At 40.6% G+C, this 16,015-nt stretch overlaps 1 protein-coding gene across 9 annotated transcripts in view; it reads left to right on the top strand.

The window, feature by feature from the left end:
- LOC135104951 (uncharacterized) overlaps positions 1–7,100 on the top strand; it is a 153,319-nt gene extending 146,219 nt beyond the window's left edge. For all 9 annotated transcript variants that reach the window (XM_064012771.1, XM_064012772.1, XM_064012773.1 and 6 more), the window contains one exon: positions 5,776–7,100. In XM_064012771.1, the coding sequence (XP_063868841.1) occupies positions 5,776–6,025 (250 nt within the window). In that variant the 3' untranslated portion in view covers positions 6,026–7,100. The remainder of the gene's footprint in view (positions 1–5,775) is intronic.
- The last annotated feature ends 8,915 nt before the right edge of the window (positions 7,101–16,015 follow it).

Raw genomic sequence — 16,015 nt, forward strand, 5'->3', positions numbered from 1 at the left:
AGCTAATATTGCTTGAGAGCACTTATGCAAAACTGAACAGGAAAAGAAATATTTTTTTAACTCATCTTTATAATTCACTGCACTATTGTCGACAAGTGTGTTTGAATCATAATGTGCACACACACACACACATACACACATTCTTACCTTCACAGTAAAATTTTTTGCTGACTTCTACCCACAGCTTGTCAACGACATTCCTGTCCTGAGCTTATTTCTCTTATCCCACAATGGTGGTTTCTCAAATACTTTGCTGATAAAATAATTTGATGTCCATCCTGAAACAGACATCTACTCACGCGAGAAAGCAGACAAGAATGGTTCTGGGAAAACAGGAAAGCTGGTTTACGCTGGCTGCCTGCGCCGACAAGCTCAAACCTGCTTCCTCTGTTTTTTTTTTTTTTTTTTTTATGAAGGAAGGATACTGGCCAAGGGCAACAAAAATCTAATAAAAAAAAATGCCCACTGAAATGCCAGTCCCATAAAGGGGTCAAAGCAGTGGTCAAAAATTGGTGGATAAGTGTCTTGAAACCTCCCTCTTGAAGGAAGTCAAGTCATAGGAAGGTGGAAATACAGAAGCAGGCAGGGAGTTCCAGAGTTTACCAGAGAAAGGGATGAAAGATTGAGAATACTGGTTAATTCTTGCGTTAGAGAGGTGGACAGAATAGGGGTGAGAGAAAGAAGAAAGTCTTGTGCAGCGACGCCGCGGAAGAAGGGGAGGCATGCAGTTAGCAAGATCAAAAGAGCAGTTAGCATGAAAATAGCGGTAGAAGACAGCTAGATATGCAACATTGCGGCGGTGAGAGAGAGGCTGAAGACAGTCAGTTAGAGGAGAGGAGTTGATGAGACGAAAAGCTTTTGATTCCACCCTGTCTAGAAGAGCAGTATGAGTGGAAACCCCCCCAGACATGTGAAGCATACTCCATACATGGACGGATAAGACCCTTGTACAGAGTTAGCAGCTGGGGGGGTGAGAAAAACTGGCGGAGACGTCTCAGAACACCTAACTTCATAGAAGCTGTTTTAGCTAGAGATGAGATGTGAAGTTTCCAGTTCAGATTATAAGTAAAGGACAGACCGAGGATGTTCAGTGTAGAAGAGGGGGACAGCTGAGTGTCATTGAAGAAGAGGGGATAGTTGTCTGGAAGGTTGTGTCGAGTTGATAGATGGAGGAATTGAGTTTTTGAGGCATTGAACAATACTAAGTTTGCTCTGCCCCAATCAGAAATTTTAGAAAGATCAGATGTCAGGCGTTCTGTGGCTTCCCTGCGTGATATGTTTACCTCCTGAAGGGTTGGACGTCTATGAAAAGACGTGGAAAAGTGCAGGGTGGTATCATCAGCGTAGCAGTGGATAGGACAAGAAGTTTGGTTTAGAAGATCATTAATGAATAATAAGAAGAGAGTGGGTGACAGGACAGAACCCTGAGGAACACCACTGTTAATAGATTTAGGAGAAGAACAGTGACCGTCTACCACAGCAGCAATAGAACGGTCAGAAAGGAAACTTGAGATGAAGTTACAGAGAGAAGGATAGAAACCGTAGGAGGGTAGTTTGGAAATCAAAGCTTTGTGCCAGACTCTATCAAAGGCTTTTGATATGTCCAAGGCAACAGCAAAAGTTTCACCAAAATCTCTAAAAGAGGATGACCAAGACTCAGTAAGGAAAGCCAGAAGATCACCAGTAGAGCGGCCTTGACAGAACCCATACTGGCGATCAGATAGAAGGTTGTGAAGTGATAGATGTTTAAGAATCTTCCTGTTGAGGATAGATTCAAGAACTTTAGATAAGCAGGAAATTAAAGCAATAGGACGGTAGTTTGAGGGATTAGAGCGGTCACCCTTTTTAGGAACAGGTTGAATGTAGGCAAACTTCCAGCAAGAAGGAAAGGTAGATGTTGAAAGACAGAGCTGAAAGAGTTTGACTAGGCAAGGTGCAAGCACGGAGGCACAGTTTCGGAGAACAATAGGAGGGACCCCATCAGGTCCATAAGCTTTCCGAGGGTTTAGTCCAGCGAGGGCATGGAAAACATCATTGCGAAGAATTTTAATACGTGGCATGAAGTAGTCAGAGGGTGGAGGAGAGGGAGGAACAAGCCCAGAATCGTCCAAGGTAGAGTTTTTAGCAAAGGTTTGAGCAAAGAGTTCAGCTTTAGAAATAGATGTGATAGCAGTGGTCCCATCTGCTTGAAGTAGAGGAGGGAAAGAAGAAGCAAAGTTATTGGAGATATTTTTGGCTAGATGCCAGAAATCACGAGGGGAGTTGTATCTTGAAAGATTTTGACATTTTCTGTTAATGAAGGAGTTTTTGGCTAGTTGGAGAACAGACTTGGCATGGTTCCGGGCAGAAATATAAAGTGCATGAGATTCTGGTGATGGAAGGCTTAAGTACCTTTTGTGGGCCACCTCTCTATCATGTATAGCACGAGAACAAGCTGTGTTAAACCAAGGTTTAGAAGGTTTAGGACGAGAAAAAGAGTGAGGAATGTACGCCTCCATGCCAGACATTATCACCTCTGTTATGTGCTCAGCACACAAAGACGGGTCTCTGACACGGAAGCAGTAGTCATTCCAAGGAAAATCAGCGAAATACCTCCTCAGGTCCCCCCAACTAGCAGAGGCAAAACGCCAGAGGCACCTTCGCTTAGGGGGATCCTGAGGAGGGATTGGAGTGATAGGACAAGATAAAGATATGAGATTGTGATCGGAGGAGCCCAACGGAGAGGAAAGGATGACAGCATAAGCAGAAAGATTAGAGGTCAGAAAAAGGCCAAGAATGTTGGGCGTATCTCCAAGACGGTCAGGAATACGAGTAGTGTGTTGCACCAATTGCTCTAGGTCATGGAGGATAGCAAAGTTGTAGGCCAGTTCACCAGGATGGTCAGTGAAGGGAGAGAAAAGCCAAATCTGGTGGTGAACATTGAAGTCTCCAAGAATGGAGATCTCTGCAAAAGGGAAGAGGGTCAGAATGTGTTCCACTTTGGAAGTTAAGTAGTCAAAGAATTTCTTATAGTCAGAGGAGTTAGGAGAGAGGTATACAGCACAGATAAATTTAGTATGAGAATGACTCTGTAGTCGTAGCCAGATGGTGGAAAACTCGGAAGATTCAAGAGCGTGGGCACGAGAGCAGGTTAAGTCATTGCGCACATAAACGCAGCATCCAGCTTTGGATCGAAAATTAGGATAGAGAAAGTAGGAGGGAACAGAAAAGGGGCTACTGTCAGTTGCCTCAGACACCTGAGTTTCAGTGAGGAAAAGAAGATGAGGTTTAGAAGAGGAGAGGTGGTGTTCTACAGTGTGAAAATTAGATCTTAGACTGCGAATGTTGCAGAAGTTAATGAAGAAAAAGTTGAGGGGGGTGTCAAGACACTTAGGGTCGTCGACAGAAAGGCAGTCTGACCTGGGGACATTTATGGTCCCCTCCCCAGATGGGGACTCGGAGGCTGGTGTAGGAGTCGCCATGATTTTAAAATTTTTGAGTGAAGGGTGTGTGTGTTATTAGGTGCTTGTAGTTTTGTGTAGAGGAAGAGAATTGTCTTTAGAGGGCAGGCTGTGACTGCCCCCTTGTGTTGTGAGACACAAAGGGAAACGTTCAGTGAGGTCACAGCTGGGTTTAATGATAAGTTCACAGCACCCCCTGAACAGTGTTTTAGACCTCATTGGGAGTAATTATCGTTTCGGCAGGTGTCTACTGCCTCCTCCCTGTGCACGCTTACACTTGTTTATAATGGTGTAATTTTTGGCGCTGGTTGGCACCTGTCGGCGCTGGTTTCTCGCGCGACAAAACCAGCGTTCTCTGTGTGCGCACCCTTAGGAGTGAAGTTTGCTTTGTCAACAAAGGTGGAATATACATACATACATGCATACACATCTGTGTGTGTGTGTGTGTGTGTGTGTGTGTTTGTTTGTGTATTTAATATATATGTATATATATATATATATATATATATATATATATATATATATATATATATATATATATATATATATATATATATATAGATAGATAGATAGATAGATAGATAGATAGATAGATAGATAGATAGATGAACAGATAGATATAGATATGAGTATGTTTGTATGCTTGCTTAATTTAGATGGGCAACAGTGTCTGACATTATAGTCTTCTTTTGCTTGAAGCCTTTATTATATGCTTTTCTTTCCCCTGTGAGGTTTACAAGGAGTAACGTTTCATAACTGCACTAATTTCTTTCACTGTTGAACTGGCAGCCGTCCTCTGCATCCATCTTGAGAGGACAAGCAGCATGTTGGCCAATCATGGAGGGCAGCGCTTTGTTTACATCCACCAAATTATCGACATGTCCGGAGATTACATATCGCACTTAATAATGCTCAAAAATAGTCTAGAATGGCTTAGAAATATTCAAGATTAATTCACATACATAAACTACCACCAAAAGAGCGACATCTTTTTAGATTTTATTCAAAATAATGTTGCTACATTTAGGAAAGCTGCTACTTTCGTGGTATTTCTACTCTTAAGAGTAACTTTTACTTTGAAAGTTAAAGTTGCTTTTTAGGAGCAGCTCCTAGGAGCAAAGTTGAAGATAAAAGCACTTCTAGGAGCGCTCTTAGGAGTACCCTTAGGAATCTTTATTAATACGGGACCATGTCTGCGATGCATCTAAAAATTAGAACGCCCCAGCCACTGAGGGAAGGCCCTTTAAGCTGATCGGCAGCTTAAAGCACCTATTACATGGTTATTATTGTTGTTATTATTATTATTATTATTATTATTATTATTATTATTATTATTATTATTATTATTATCATCATCATCATCATCATCATCATCATCACCATTATCGTCTTTATTATTATTATTATTATTATTATTATTATTATTATTATTATTATTATTATTACTACTACTACTACTACTACTATTACTACTACTACTACTACTACTACTACTACTACTACTACTACTACTACTACTTTTTTTTTTTTTTTTTATGTCTTCCATGCAGCACCTTCCATGATGTCTCTCTTGATAAATTGCCCATGTCGTCTATACCTAGGTCTGCCTCTGCTCAGGATGCAACTGGATGCAGATCCCCCATCTTTAAAACATATTCTGCCACTAATCGGCTGCTTGTACTCTCGACCTTTTGATTGTAAAGAACATTCTAGACTAGATTCAATGTGATTCAATAATATCCTAGTCTCCTGGAATGTATGTACATGTAGTGTTTATAAACCATAAGTAAAATTTAGTTTTACCATCACTAGCGTTGATGTGAAGGGATGCTTTGCACTTGTGTAGATTTTCATTCTTTAGTACCGTCAATGCACAATGTAAGTTCTCACATTACCTTGCTTGTATGGTTTTACTTCTAGATAAGTTTGTGGCTTTGGATATAGTTAGGGATTACTCTTTACCATTATAAGGTACTCTGTACTGAATGGGGAGCTATACACAGTAATTTCCATCATCTTGTGTGTGTGTGTGTGTGTGTGTGTGTGTGCGCCTGCAGAAACAAAAGGCTAATCATCTCGCCTATCGTGTATTAACTTTTTTTTTATTTTTCAATATTGATTCAAGCTTCATTATGGCACATTTATGAAATTCCAATTATCACATTTTCAAGTTATTGTTTATTTGCATACACCACTTCCTCTGGTGATGTATTCCATTGATTTATTTTTGTGTGTCAATAGGGTAACCTTTGGTTAAAGAATATTATCATTACTTCTAGGAATTTCTCCAATTATTATCATTATACTAACATTTACAATTTTTGGGGGTGTGCAGCTGCTTCGAGAGTAACCTGAACGGAGAATATTACACTCATCCCCGAGAGCATGAGTACCGAGGTATAATATGGGAGATGTGGCTCGGCGACTACTCGCTATGGGCCACCGAAATTAAGATCCGCCCAGCATCCTACTCTTTCTCCAGCAGTAGTGGTCGCGGTGGGGACATACCCACCCAACCTCAGCCTCCAACCTACCCACCCTCAGCCTACCCTCCCTTGCCTGAGCTTCCCCTCCGTCAACAGTGATACGAGTAACAGTACTTCTCTCCTTCCTTGCAGTCTGTTTTTTTTTTTCGTTTTTTCTTCTTGTTTGTGCCTTCCTGTCCACCACTACTTTCACAGTTTCTTCCTCAAGTGCTTCCACAATTTTCTTTCTTTTCATTGATATACTCCTTTGCACTATTTTTCCACTGCCGTCCTACTCCTGCCTGGATAAATAATCTTCCCCACCACCTGTATCCGTGCCCCTACTCTTTACTCCTGGTCAGTACACCTAGCAATTATGTAGTTTCGTGGATATTCACTAAATCAACGTGCGAATACACATGTGGTATATAGAGCGCACATGCCAGTTTAGAAACTGAATGAATGAAATGAATCTGAAATATTAATGGTTTTGTTAGGAATGAAAGCAACTTAATTTAGATTTAACTATTTTATCTGTTATTTACTTATCATGAATACGGAAAAGCTACACACACCTTTTCCTATCTGTAGTTGCTGACGAGACTTAAAAAGTTTCTTTCATTGCTACATCTCATAGTGTGTGTAGTTAATACCAGCGCCTGTTGTGCACACATAGTATTTTTGGCATGCTAACCAAGGGAATGAACACGGTAAGTCTTCAGGGAAAAACTTAATGGACAAGAGTTACTAAGGATGTTAAGTGTATGTCTGGTGTAATCCTGATAAAATTCATGTATTTTCAATGTTAATGCATTTCTTAATGTGTCTTCTCCTTGGCTGGAAGAATGAGACACCAAAATACAATGTTCTTTCCTCTCTTATGTGAATTGTCCCAACATATCGCATCCCAGTGTACTTAATTTTCATTATATATATATATATATATATATATATATATATATATATATATATATATATATATATATATATATATATATATATATATATATATATATATATATATATTAATTACCTACTTTTAGCAGTACAAACTGTACGTATAACTTCAAGTATATTGTCGTACTGTGCCGTAATTTACAGTAATGCATGTATAAACTTTATTAATTATTAATATGGCATTAGTCAACAAATTATGTAGTTGAATTTTATCTTCAATAAACTGCCATTTCATCCATTTTTAAAGGTTAATTATCCATCTGGTGCCAGTACTTAGCTACCAAATCACTGTATATGTATATTATATGCCTATCATGTATACAAAAATTAATGTACACCTGCCTGCCCCCTCCCAGTGCTTCCTATCATTATTTTGCAAAATCACTCAAACTATAGCACCTTTATTTGGCTAGCAGACCTTAGAGACACATTAATTGCTTCCATTGCTTGGATGGCAAAGTAAGCAGACTAACTTTTTGTTCCCTAATGTGAAGACTGCTACTGCTTGTTTCGATGTGAATGAAAGTGCCACCCATTGCCACCACTGTCCTGATGTTTGCTGTCACCACTGTTTTAATTTAGATGAGATAGTTGCCGCCTCTGTTGAGATGATGCTTGCCACCTGGATCAGATGAAGAGCCTGGTGTGGTGGTGGCTGTTCTGGATGACCGGGTAATGAGCTTGGTATTGTTGGTAGCGTGGAGGTGGTTGATATTGTTGATGTGTGTGAGTAAAAGACACGATTTATAAAAGTTCTTCTTGATCTAATAATGGAGAGAATGTACACACGTGATACAAGACATACTTGATTACAGACAACTGATTGATGACTGATCATACGCTCTCTCTCTGAACTGATATGAGCTGGACGGCTCGTGAACTGATAATGAACTGAGCAGACTCTCAGGACAAGACTGACTGCGACTGAGACTGGATTGGCTCAGACTGGGACTGGTTGAGACTGAAACTGTAGTTATGCATGCGGGCTCTATTTATGTAAGGGAAGTGAATCAAAGATATAGCTTTTGGGGTTACCAATGAGATGCCAGGAAATGGGGTGAATTGACCAATGACAGTGGTTGTTATTTTTGCCGATGACCATGGAGAAGGACTTAGAAGCGAATGCAGGTGATTTTCCCTAAGTACTGGAAAGAAGGTGTGAATTCCCTTTAGAGGGAGAGAAGGAGGAGAGTTTAAAATTAAAACAGACTGCCTGACCATGGGCACACATGAGATGAATATATGAACACACCGCATGTGGAAATGATATATGAGATGATGAATATATATATATATATATATATATATATATATATATATATATATATATATATATATATATATATATATATATATATATATATATATATATATATATATATATATATATAATTGTCAAGACTGATACAGTTGCCTTCCCCCACGAAAAATGTGTCCTCGCATCTGAACATAACAATAAAGAGAGCAGTAAGATGTGAGCAATTAATAGATAATACAAGCCATCAGAGAGAGATTATGGAACAATAACCTTAATAATAATATATAGACATGATAATATAATATAATACATGTACAACACATATAAGTAAGAGAAATATACACATACATACAGGATATTGAAACTGGATGATTAAACCTTAGACTGGGAACGAAGTTTCAGTCTGTAAGGTGTGTGTGTGTGTGGTTAAGCTTGAGTCGCTTGGAGGGTCTGTTGAATCAGAATTAAATGGTACCTGATGTGCATACTCATCATCAAACCCTTTGTTCACACACTTCAAATGATCTACATGACGATCTCTTCTACCAAGGTTTTGAGATCTAGAATTTTTACTTTGTGGCCATGGAGAGACTCGATTACATGGTGTGGCCCAAAGAATAATGGATCTAATTTTGAGTTGCTATCGTGAATTCTAGCGAAGCCTATATCATTGATTTCAATGGAAGAATCTGTCACTCTACGATGTTGTTTCTACAGCATTTCACCTTGCGATGCTGTGAGGCAATAATGAATGATTATGGGTGTACTGAAAATTGTGGAGACAACATTTGATGTAGTCAGGACGTGGCGTGCTGTAAAGAAATTCATATGGAAGACGCTTGTCGTTACCAAACAGCACGAAATGTGGAGACTCGTTGACGGTAGAGTGGATTGCTGAATTGATAGAGCAGGCTAGCTGGGGAAGCCATTCGTCCCATGAGTGCTTTGCTTCTGTTATGTAACACAGAACATCAAGGATACGTTTATTACAAAGTTCTACTTTGCCATTTGAACTGAGTGAGTGAGGAACAATGTTACATTTCTTGATATGAAATTCTTAACAAATCTCCTGTGAGACAGTGTTATTGAATTCAGCGCCATTGTCAGATAAAATGACACGAGGAGAGTCATAACGACAAATTGTGTTGTCAATGATCGAACGACCTTGAGAGCAACAAAAATGGTGAAACGAGTGAAACTATCCATACAAACCAAAAAATACTCATAACCATTCCTTGTAAGTGGAAGTTTAAGCAAATATACAGAGACTGAGTCCCAAGGAGCGGAGGCGCTGGGGTATGGAACTGATGGGCTGCCGTGAGCGAGTGAAGGATGATGCAAAACGCACTGAGAACATAGCGCACACTGCTGAAAGATATCCTTCCTCATAGTCGGCCAGAAATATAATCATTTTGTGCGAGGTATCTGTCCCGACCTGGATGTCCTGCGTGGGGTGAATCACGAACGTGGTGAAGTATGGTACTCACTAACGACTAAGGTATCATGACCTGAGATAAACTCTCACTAGAATTGTCAGTAGAGACATCACTCGACTTATACAAGAGACCATTTTGCATGAAAAACGTTATCAGCACTCGCTTGCAACTACGGAAGATTTGTCTCATTACCAAATTCAAGGTAATAAGCAACACTAAAACAGAACGCCTCCGAATGTTGATTCCTTATTTCATCCATGGCTGACATGGCAAGATTCTGTAATGGCGGAGACAGCGGCAACATTGCATGATGTTGCGTCTGCCACTGAGTCTGCCTTGCCGGGAATATATGAAAATATAGGATTAAATTCTTGAATCATGAAATGCCAGTGACCAAATTGACCTGTGAAGTTGTTGCCTTTGAAGGTCTCTGTGACAGCATAATGCCCAGTGTGGACATGAATCTTATAGCCTAAGATGAGTTCACGAGAATGAAGTAACGCCCAGATCATGGCGAGACTTTCACGCTTTGTGACGTCATAATTTTCTCTGCCTTGTTGAGAAGTCTGCTAGCATATGCTATAAGCAATGTTTACCAAGTGAAACCTTTTCCATGAGAACAGCACCGATTCCAAAGCCAGAAGCGTCAGTGTATTAGATGAAATCTTTCTCGAAATTTGGAAAAGCAAGGACTGGTGCTTGACACAAGGCAGTTTCAAGAAGATTGTAGCTCCCTGGAGGCAGCTAAAGGATCTTAGACTCACACGGTGACGCGAATCGTTTATTGCATTCGGTCAAACCTGAAGACATACATAATAAACATAAGACGTTCGTAGCACTACAAACTATTACATACTGTATCAACATAACGTATCACTAATTATGGATTATGCTAATTAGGACAATCAACCCCTTGTAATACAGATGTGGAACTCACGTGTTTGGGGTCTTAAGGAGGCCTGTCACCAAGCAACACCTGCGTCTGTATTGTAGAGCTCCGATCTTTCCTGGAGTAGTCACACCCTAAATCGGTGACGGTACAAAGGAATCTGTCTCTCCGGGCTTCGTTCTTGCTGACCCTCGGCACCTCACGCCTGCCCGTCTTACCCTTAGGTCAGCAATAGTTCCTGGGTGACTCATTCCTCTACTGAGATCCCTCGGTGTCTTATCTACCCTTCGCGCCATGTCATGTCATCAACTTTACCACGTAAACACAACTCTACCTCTCTACAGCTAAGTTCTCCACAGCTAGGTCCTCTCACACATCTTCACTACTGTGATTACTATAATGAATTCAGTTTCCATAATCTCTACTCCAATGACTTAGTTTCCTTAGTGTTACCCATGCTCCATATACAAGTTCACTTCAACTCTCATAACACAGATCTTATTATTTAGCATACACATGCTCAACAACAACTTTCATCCGCTCGGCGGTCTTTCACCCGCTCGGCGGTAACAAAGATCAAAGGCATTTTGTTCCTTTTTTCAGACCAGATGAATGCAATATTTTTCTTGCGCAAATGAGTGAAAGGCTAAGTGATAAGGCTGAAATTTTTTATATACTGGCGATAAACTCCAGTAAGACCGATGATCTGATCGATACCTGATCTGATCGATATTAGTAGGAACAAGGAAATTTTTCACAGCATTTACCTTGCCATTTTAAGTGTACTCGTAAGTACCATCTTTGTTGACTTTGTGACCAAGGAATTAGACTAGCTTTAGGAGAAACGAGCATTTGCTGAGTTTGATCTTTAAGCCAGCAGCTTGAAGGCATGATAGAAAGAAAGACAGTGTGTTAAAATGGTCCTGTAGAGACTGATGCAATGATAGTGTCATCAAAGAAACAGAACATACTTTCACTGATGAGACCGGGGAGAACAGAATTCATGAATCTCTGAAACGTTAAAGGCAAGTTATATAGACCTTGAGCCATGCGTTTGAACATGAATTGGCCAGAGGAGGTAGTGAGAGCAGTGTTTGGCTGCGAACCTTTCTCGAGTTCAACCCGGAAGAATCCTGAGTGTAAATCTAAGGTGGAAAATACCACATTTCAATCACCGAGAGCTCAAGATCACCTAACCTCGGCAGTGAATAATGGTCAGGATTGGTAGATGCGGTGAGTTTCCTGAAGTCGACAACGACACACCAATCGCCTTGTTCCTTTGGAATGAATAACAAGGGATCGTTATGAGGTGAACAGGCAGGTTCCACTCATAGGAGGGGGCAGTAGGCACCTGCCGAAACGATAATTACTCCCAGAGAGGTCTAAAGCACTGGACCAGGGGATACTGTGAAATTATCATTAAACTCAGCTGTGACCTCACTGAACGTGTCTTTGTGTCTCACAATACAAGGGGGCAGTTACAGCCTTCCCTCTAAAGATAACTCTCTTCCTTCACACAAGGAACCTAAGAACCTAATTACACCTAAGCACCTAATTACACACACACACACACCCTTCACTCAAAATTCAAAATTAACATGGCTACTCCTACACCAGCCTACGAGTCCCCATCTGGGGAGGGAACCACAAATGTCCCCAGGATTGACTTCTCTTCAGGTATCGACCCTAAATGTCTTGACACCCCTCCCCCTCAACTTTTCCTTCATTAACTTCTGCAGCATTCGCAGTCTTAGATCTAATTTTCAATCTGTAGAACACCACCTCTCCTTTAATAAACCTCTTCTTCTTTTCCTCACTGAAACACAGGTCTCTGAGGCAACTGACAGTAGCCCCTTTTTTAATCCCTCCTACTTTCTCTATCCTCATTTTCAATCCAAAGCTGGATGCTGCATTTATGTGTGCATGCTCTCGTGCCCACGGTCTTGAATCTTCCAAGTTTTCCACCATCTGCTTACAACTACAGAGTCACTCTCAAACTAAATTTATCTGTGCTGTATACCTCTCACCTAACTCCTCTGATGATAAGAAATTACTTGACTACTTAATTTTCAAACTGGAGCACATTCTGACTCTCTTCCCTTTTGCGGGGATCTCCATTCTTGGAGACTTCAGTATTCACCACCAGCTTTGGCTTTCCTCTCCCTTCACTGACCATCCAGGTGAACTAGCCTTCAACTTTACTATCCTCCAGGACCTTGGAGGATAGTAGGGTAGGGTGTTACACCTAAACGGTGTAACACCCTACTCGTATTCCTAACCGTCTTGGAGATAAACCCAACATGCTTGACCTTTTCCTAACCTCTAATCCTTCTGCTTATGCTGTTACTCCTCTCTTCTCCATTGGGCTCCTCCGGTCACAATCTCATATCTGTATTTTGTCCTATAACTCTGATCCCTCTTAAAGATCCCACTAAGCAGAGGTGCCTCTGGTGTTTTGCCTTTGGTAGAGGGGGGGGGACCTGAGGAGGTATTTTGCTGATTTTCTCTGAAATGACTACTGCTTCCCTGTTTGGCATGGTGTTTGGCATGGAGGCGTACATTTCTCATTCTTTTTCTCGACCTAAACCCTCCAAAAGATTGGTTTAACACAGCCTGTTCTTGTGTTATACATGATAGAGAGGAGGCCCACAAAAGGTACTGAAGCCTTCCATCACCAGAATCTCATGCACTTTATATGTCTGCCCAGGACTATGCCAAATCTGTTCTCCAACTAGCCAAAAACACCTTCATTAATAGAAAATGTCAAAATCTTTCAAAATCTAACCCTCCTCATGACTTAAGGTATCTAGCCAAAAGCATCTCCAATAACTTTGCTTCTTCTTTCCCTCCTTTATTTTAACTAGATGGCACCACTGCAGTATCACATATATCTCTAAAGCTGAACTCTTCGCTCAAACCTTTGCTAAAAACTCTACCTTGGACGATTCAGGGCTTCTTCCTCCCACTCCTCCACCCTCTGACTTCTTCATGCTACCCATTAAAATTCTTCACAATGATGTTTCTCATGCCCTCGCTGGCCTAAACCCTTGGAAGGCTTGTGTACCTGATGGGGTCCCTTCTATTGTTCTCCGAACCTGCGCCTCAATGCTTGCCTTGCCTAGTCAAACTCTTTCAGCTTTGTCTGTCGACATCTACCTTTCCTTCTTGCTGGAAGTTTGCCTACATTCATCCTGTTCCTAAAAGAGGGTGACCGTTCTAATCCCCCAAACTATCGTCCTATTGCTTTAGTTTCTTGCCTATCTAGTTTTTTTTTTTTTTTTAATATATCCTGAACAGGAAGATTCTTAAACATCTATCACTTCACAACCTCCTAGTATGGGTTCCGTCAAGGTTGCTCTACTGGTGATCTTCTGGCTTTCCTTACTGAGTCTTGGTCATCCTCTTTTAGAGATTTTGGTGAAACTTTTGCTGTTGCCTTGGACATATCAAAAGCTTTTGATAGAGTCTGGCACAAAGCTTTGATTTCCAAACTACCCTCCTACGGTTTCTATCCTTCTCTCTGTAACTTCATCTCAGGTTTCCTTTCTGACCGTTCTATTGCTGCTGTGGTAGACGGTCACTGTTCTTCTCCTAAATCTATTAACAGTGGTGTTCCTCCGGGTTCTGTCCTATCACCCACTCTCCTTATTATTCATTAATGATCTTCTAAACCAAACTTCTTGTCCTATCCACTCCTACACTGATGATACCACCCTGCACTTTTCCACGTCTTTTCATAGACGTCCAACCCTTCAGGAGGTAAACATATCACGCAGGGAAGCCACAGAACGCCTGACTTCTGATCTTTCTAAAATTTCTGATTGGGCAGAGCAAACTTGGTATTGTTCAATGCCTCAAAAACTCAATTCCTCCATCTATCAACTCGACACAACCTTCCAGACAACTATCCCCTCTTCTTCAATGACACTCAACTGTCGCCCTCTTCTACACTGAACATCCTCGGTCTGTCCTTTACTTACAATCTGAACTGGAAACTTCACATCTCATCTCTAGCTAGAACAGCTTCTATGAAGTTAGGTGTTCTGAGACGTCTCCGCCAGTTTTTCTCATCCCCCCAGCTGCTAACTCTGTACAAGGGCCTTATCCGTCCATGTATGGAGTATGCTTCACATGTCTTGGGGGTTTCCACTCATACTGCTCTTCTAGACAGGGTGGAATCAAAAGCTTTTCATCTCATCAACTCCTCTCCTCTAACTGACTGTCTTCAGCCTCTCTCTCACTGTCGCAATGTTGTATATCTAGCTGTCTTCTATCGCTATTTTCATGTTAACTGCTCTTCTGTTCTTGCTAACTGCATGCCTCCCCTCCTTCCTCGGCCTCGCTGCACAAGACTTTCTTCTTTCTCTCACCCCTATTCTGTCCACCTCTCTAACGCAAGAGTTAACCAGTATTCTCAATCATTCATCCCTTTCTCTGGTAAACTCTGGAACTCCCTGCCTGCTTCTGTATTTCCACCTTCCTATGACTTGAATTCCTTCAAGAGGGAGGTTTCAAGACACTTATTCATCAATTTTTGACCACTGCTTTGACCCTTTTATGGGACTGGCATTTCAGTGGGCATTTTTTTTATTAGATTTTTGTTGCCCTTGGCCGGTGTCCTTCCTACATAAAAAAAAAAAAAATATCCCACCCAATGACACATGGCCAGAGTCAAAATAAAACACCCAGATTTGGAACCACCACCAAACTAAAGTTACTACTTAAGAACTCTCTATGAGAACCTTAAATATGTCACTAGGAGTATCCCATTGCATGATGGTTTTGTTGTACTCGATAAGACAGACAATGATGTCGACAAAATCTTCTAAAGCCACTGCCATACAAATCTAAAAGACCAAGATTTTTAGCCAATGCTACCACCTGAACTGAGAGCTAAGTGAACCACACCTAATCCTATTCAATGTCGATGATTATATAATCTTGAGATCTGAAGAGGAAATAAAAGAGCCAATTACTGAAAATTAATGAATACAAGTGGATATCAAATCAAGACTAATGAAAATTTGCCTCCACCAAACACTGCTAAAATAGCAACAGAGAAGGGATTCCTTGTATTTCATATGAGCATCCCCTCACATAACATAAAAATCAACAAATTTATTCCCATCCTAACATACATGAAATACAACAAATTACTAGCAAATGCCCTCTATCCAAAGAGTACAAGATTTGTTATAAGTGCAGGAATAAAGAACATACATGAAAAGACTGTAACTCCTTAAACAACAAAAAAAAATGCATCATTTGTGAAGTTCCTCATAAAACACTAGCTAATAAAGAAATTAAGGACAATAAAAGAAAGAATAAAAGTAACAACACATATAGCCAAGCAGCCAAAAACAACAATCATGCATGCTTTTCAAGCACCTGACTTATTCCAAAAAGACACTTGTGCAACTATCCTTACCTGCATCATCCATGCACAAATCTGCAATATGGCACAATCTGGCACTTATGATGATGACAACAAAGCACTTAAACATAGTATGTAAACTGTCCACAGCAAATCTGCCCAAGAACCTTCCTTCCAAAGGAATCATCACCTCACA

The sequence above is a fragment of the Scylla paramamosain genome, chromosome 11 (genome assembly GCF_035594125.1).
Source record: "Scylla paramamosain isolate STU-SP2022 chromosome 11, ASM3559412v1, whole genome shotgun sequence".
In the NCBI taxonomy this organism is placed as follows: domain Eukaryota; kingdom Metazoa; phylum Arthropoda; class Malacostraca; order Decapoda; family Portunidae; genus Scylla; species Scylla paramamosain.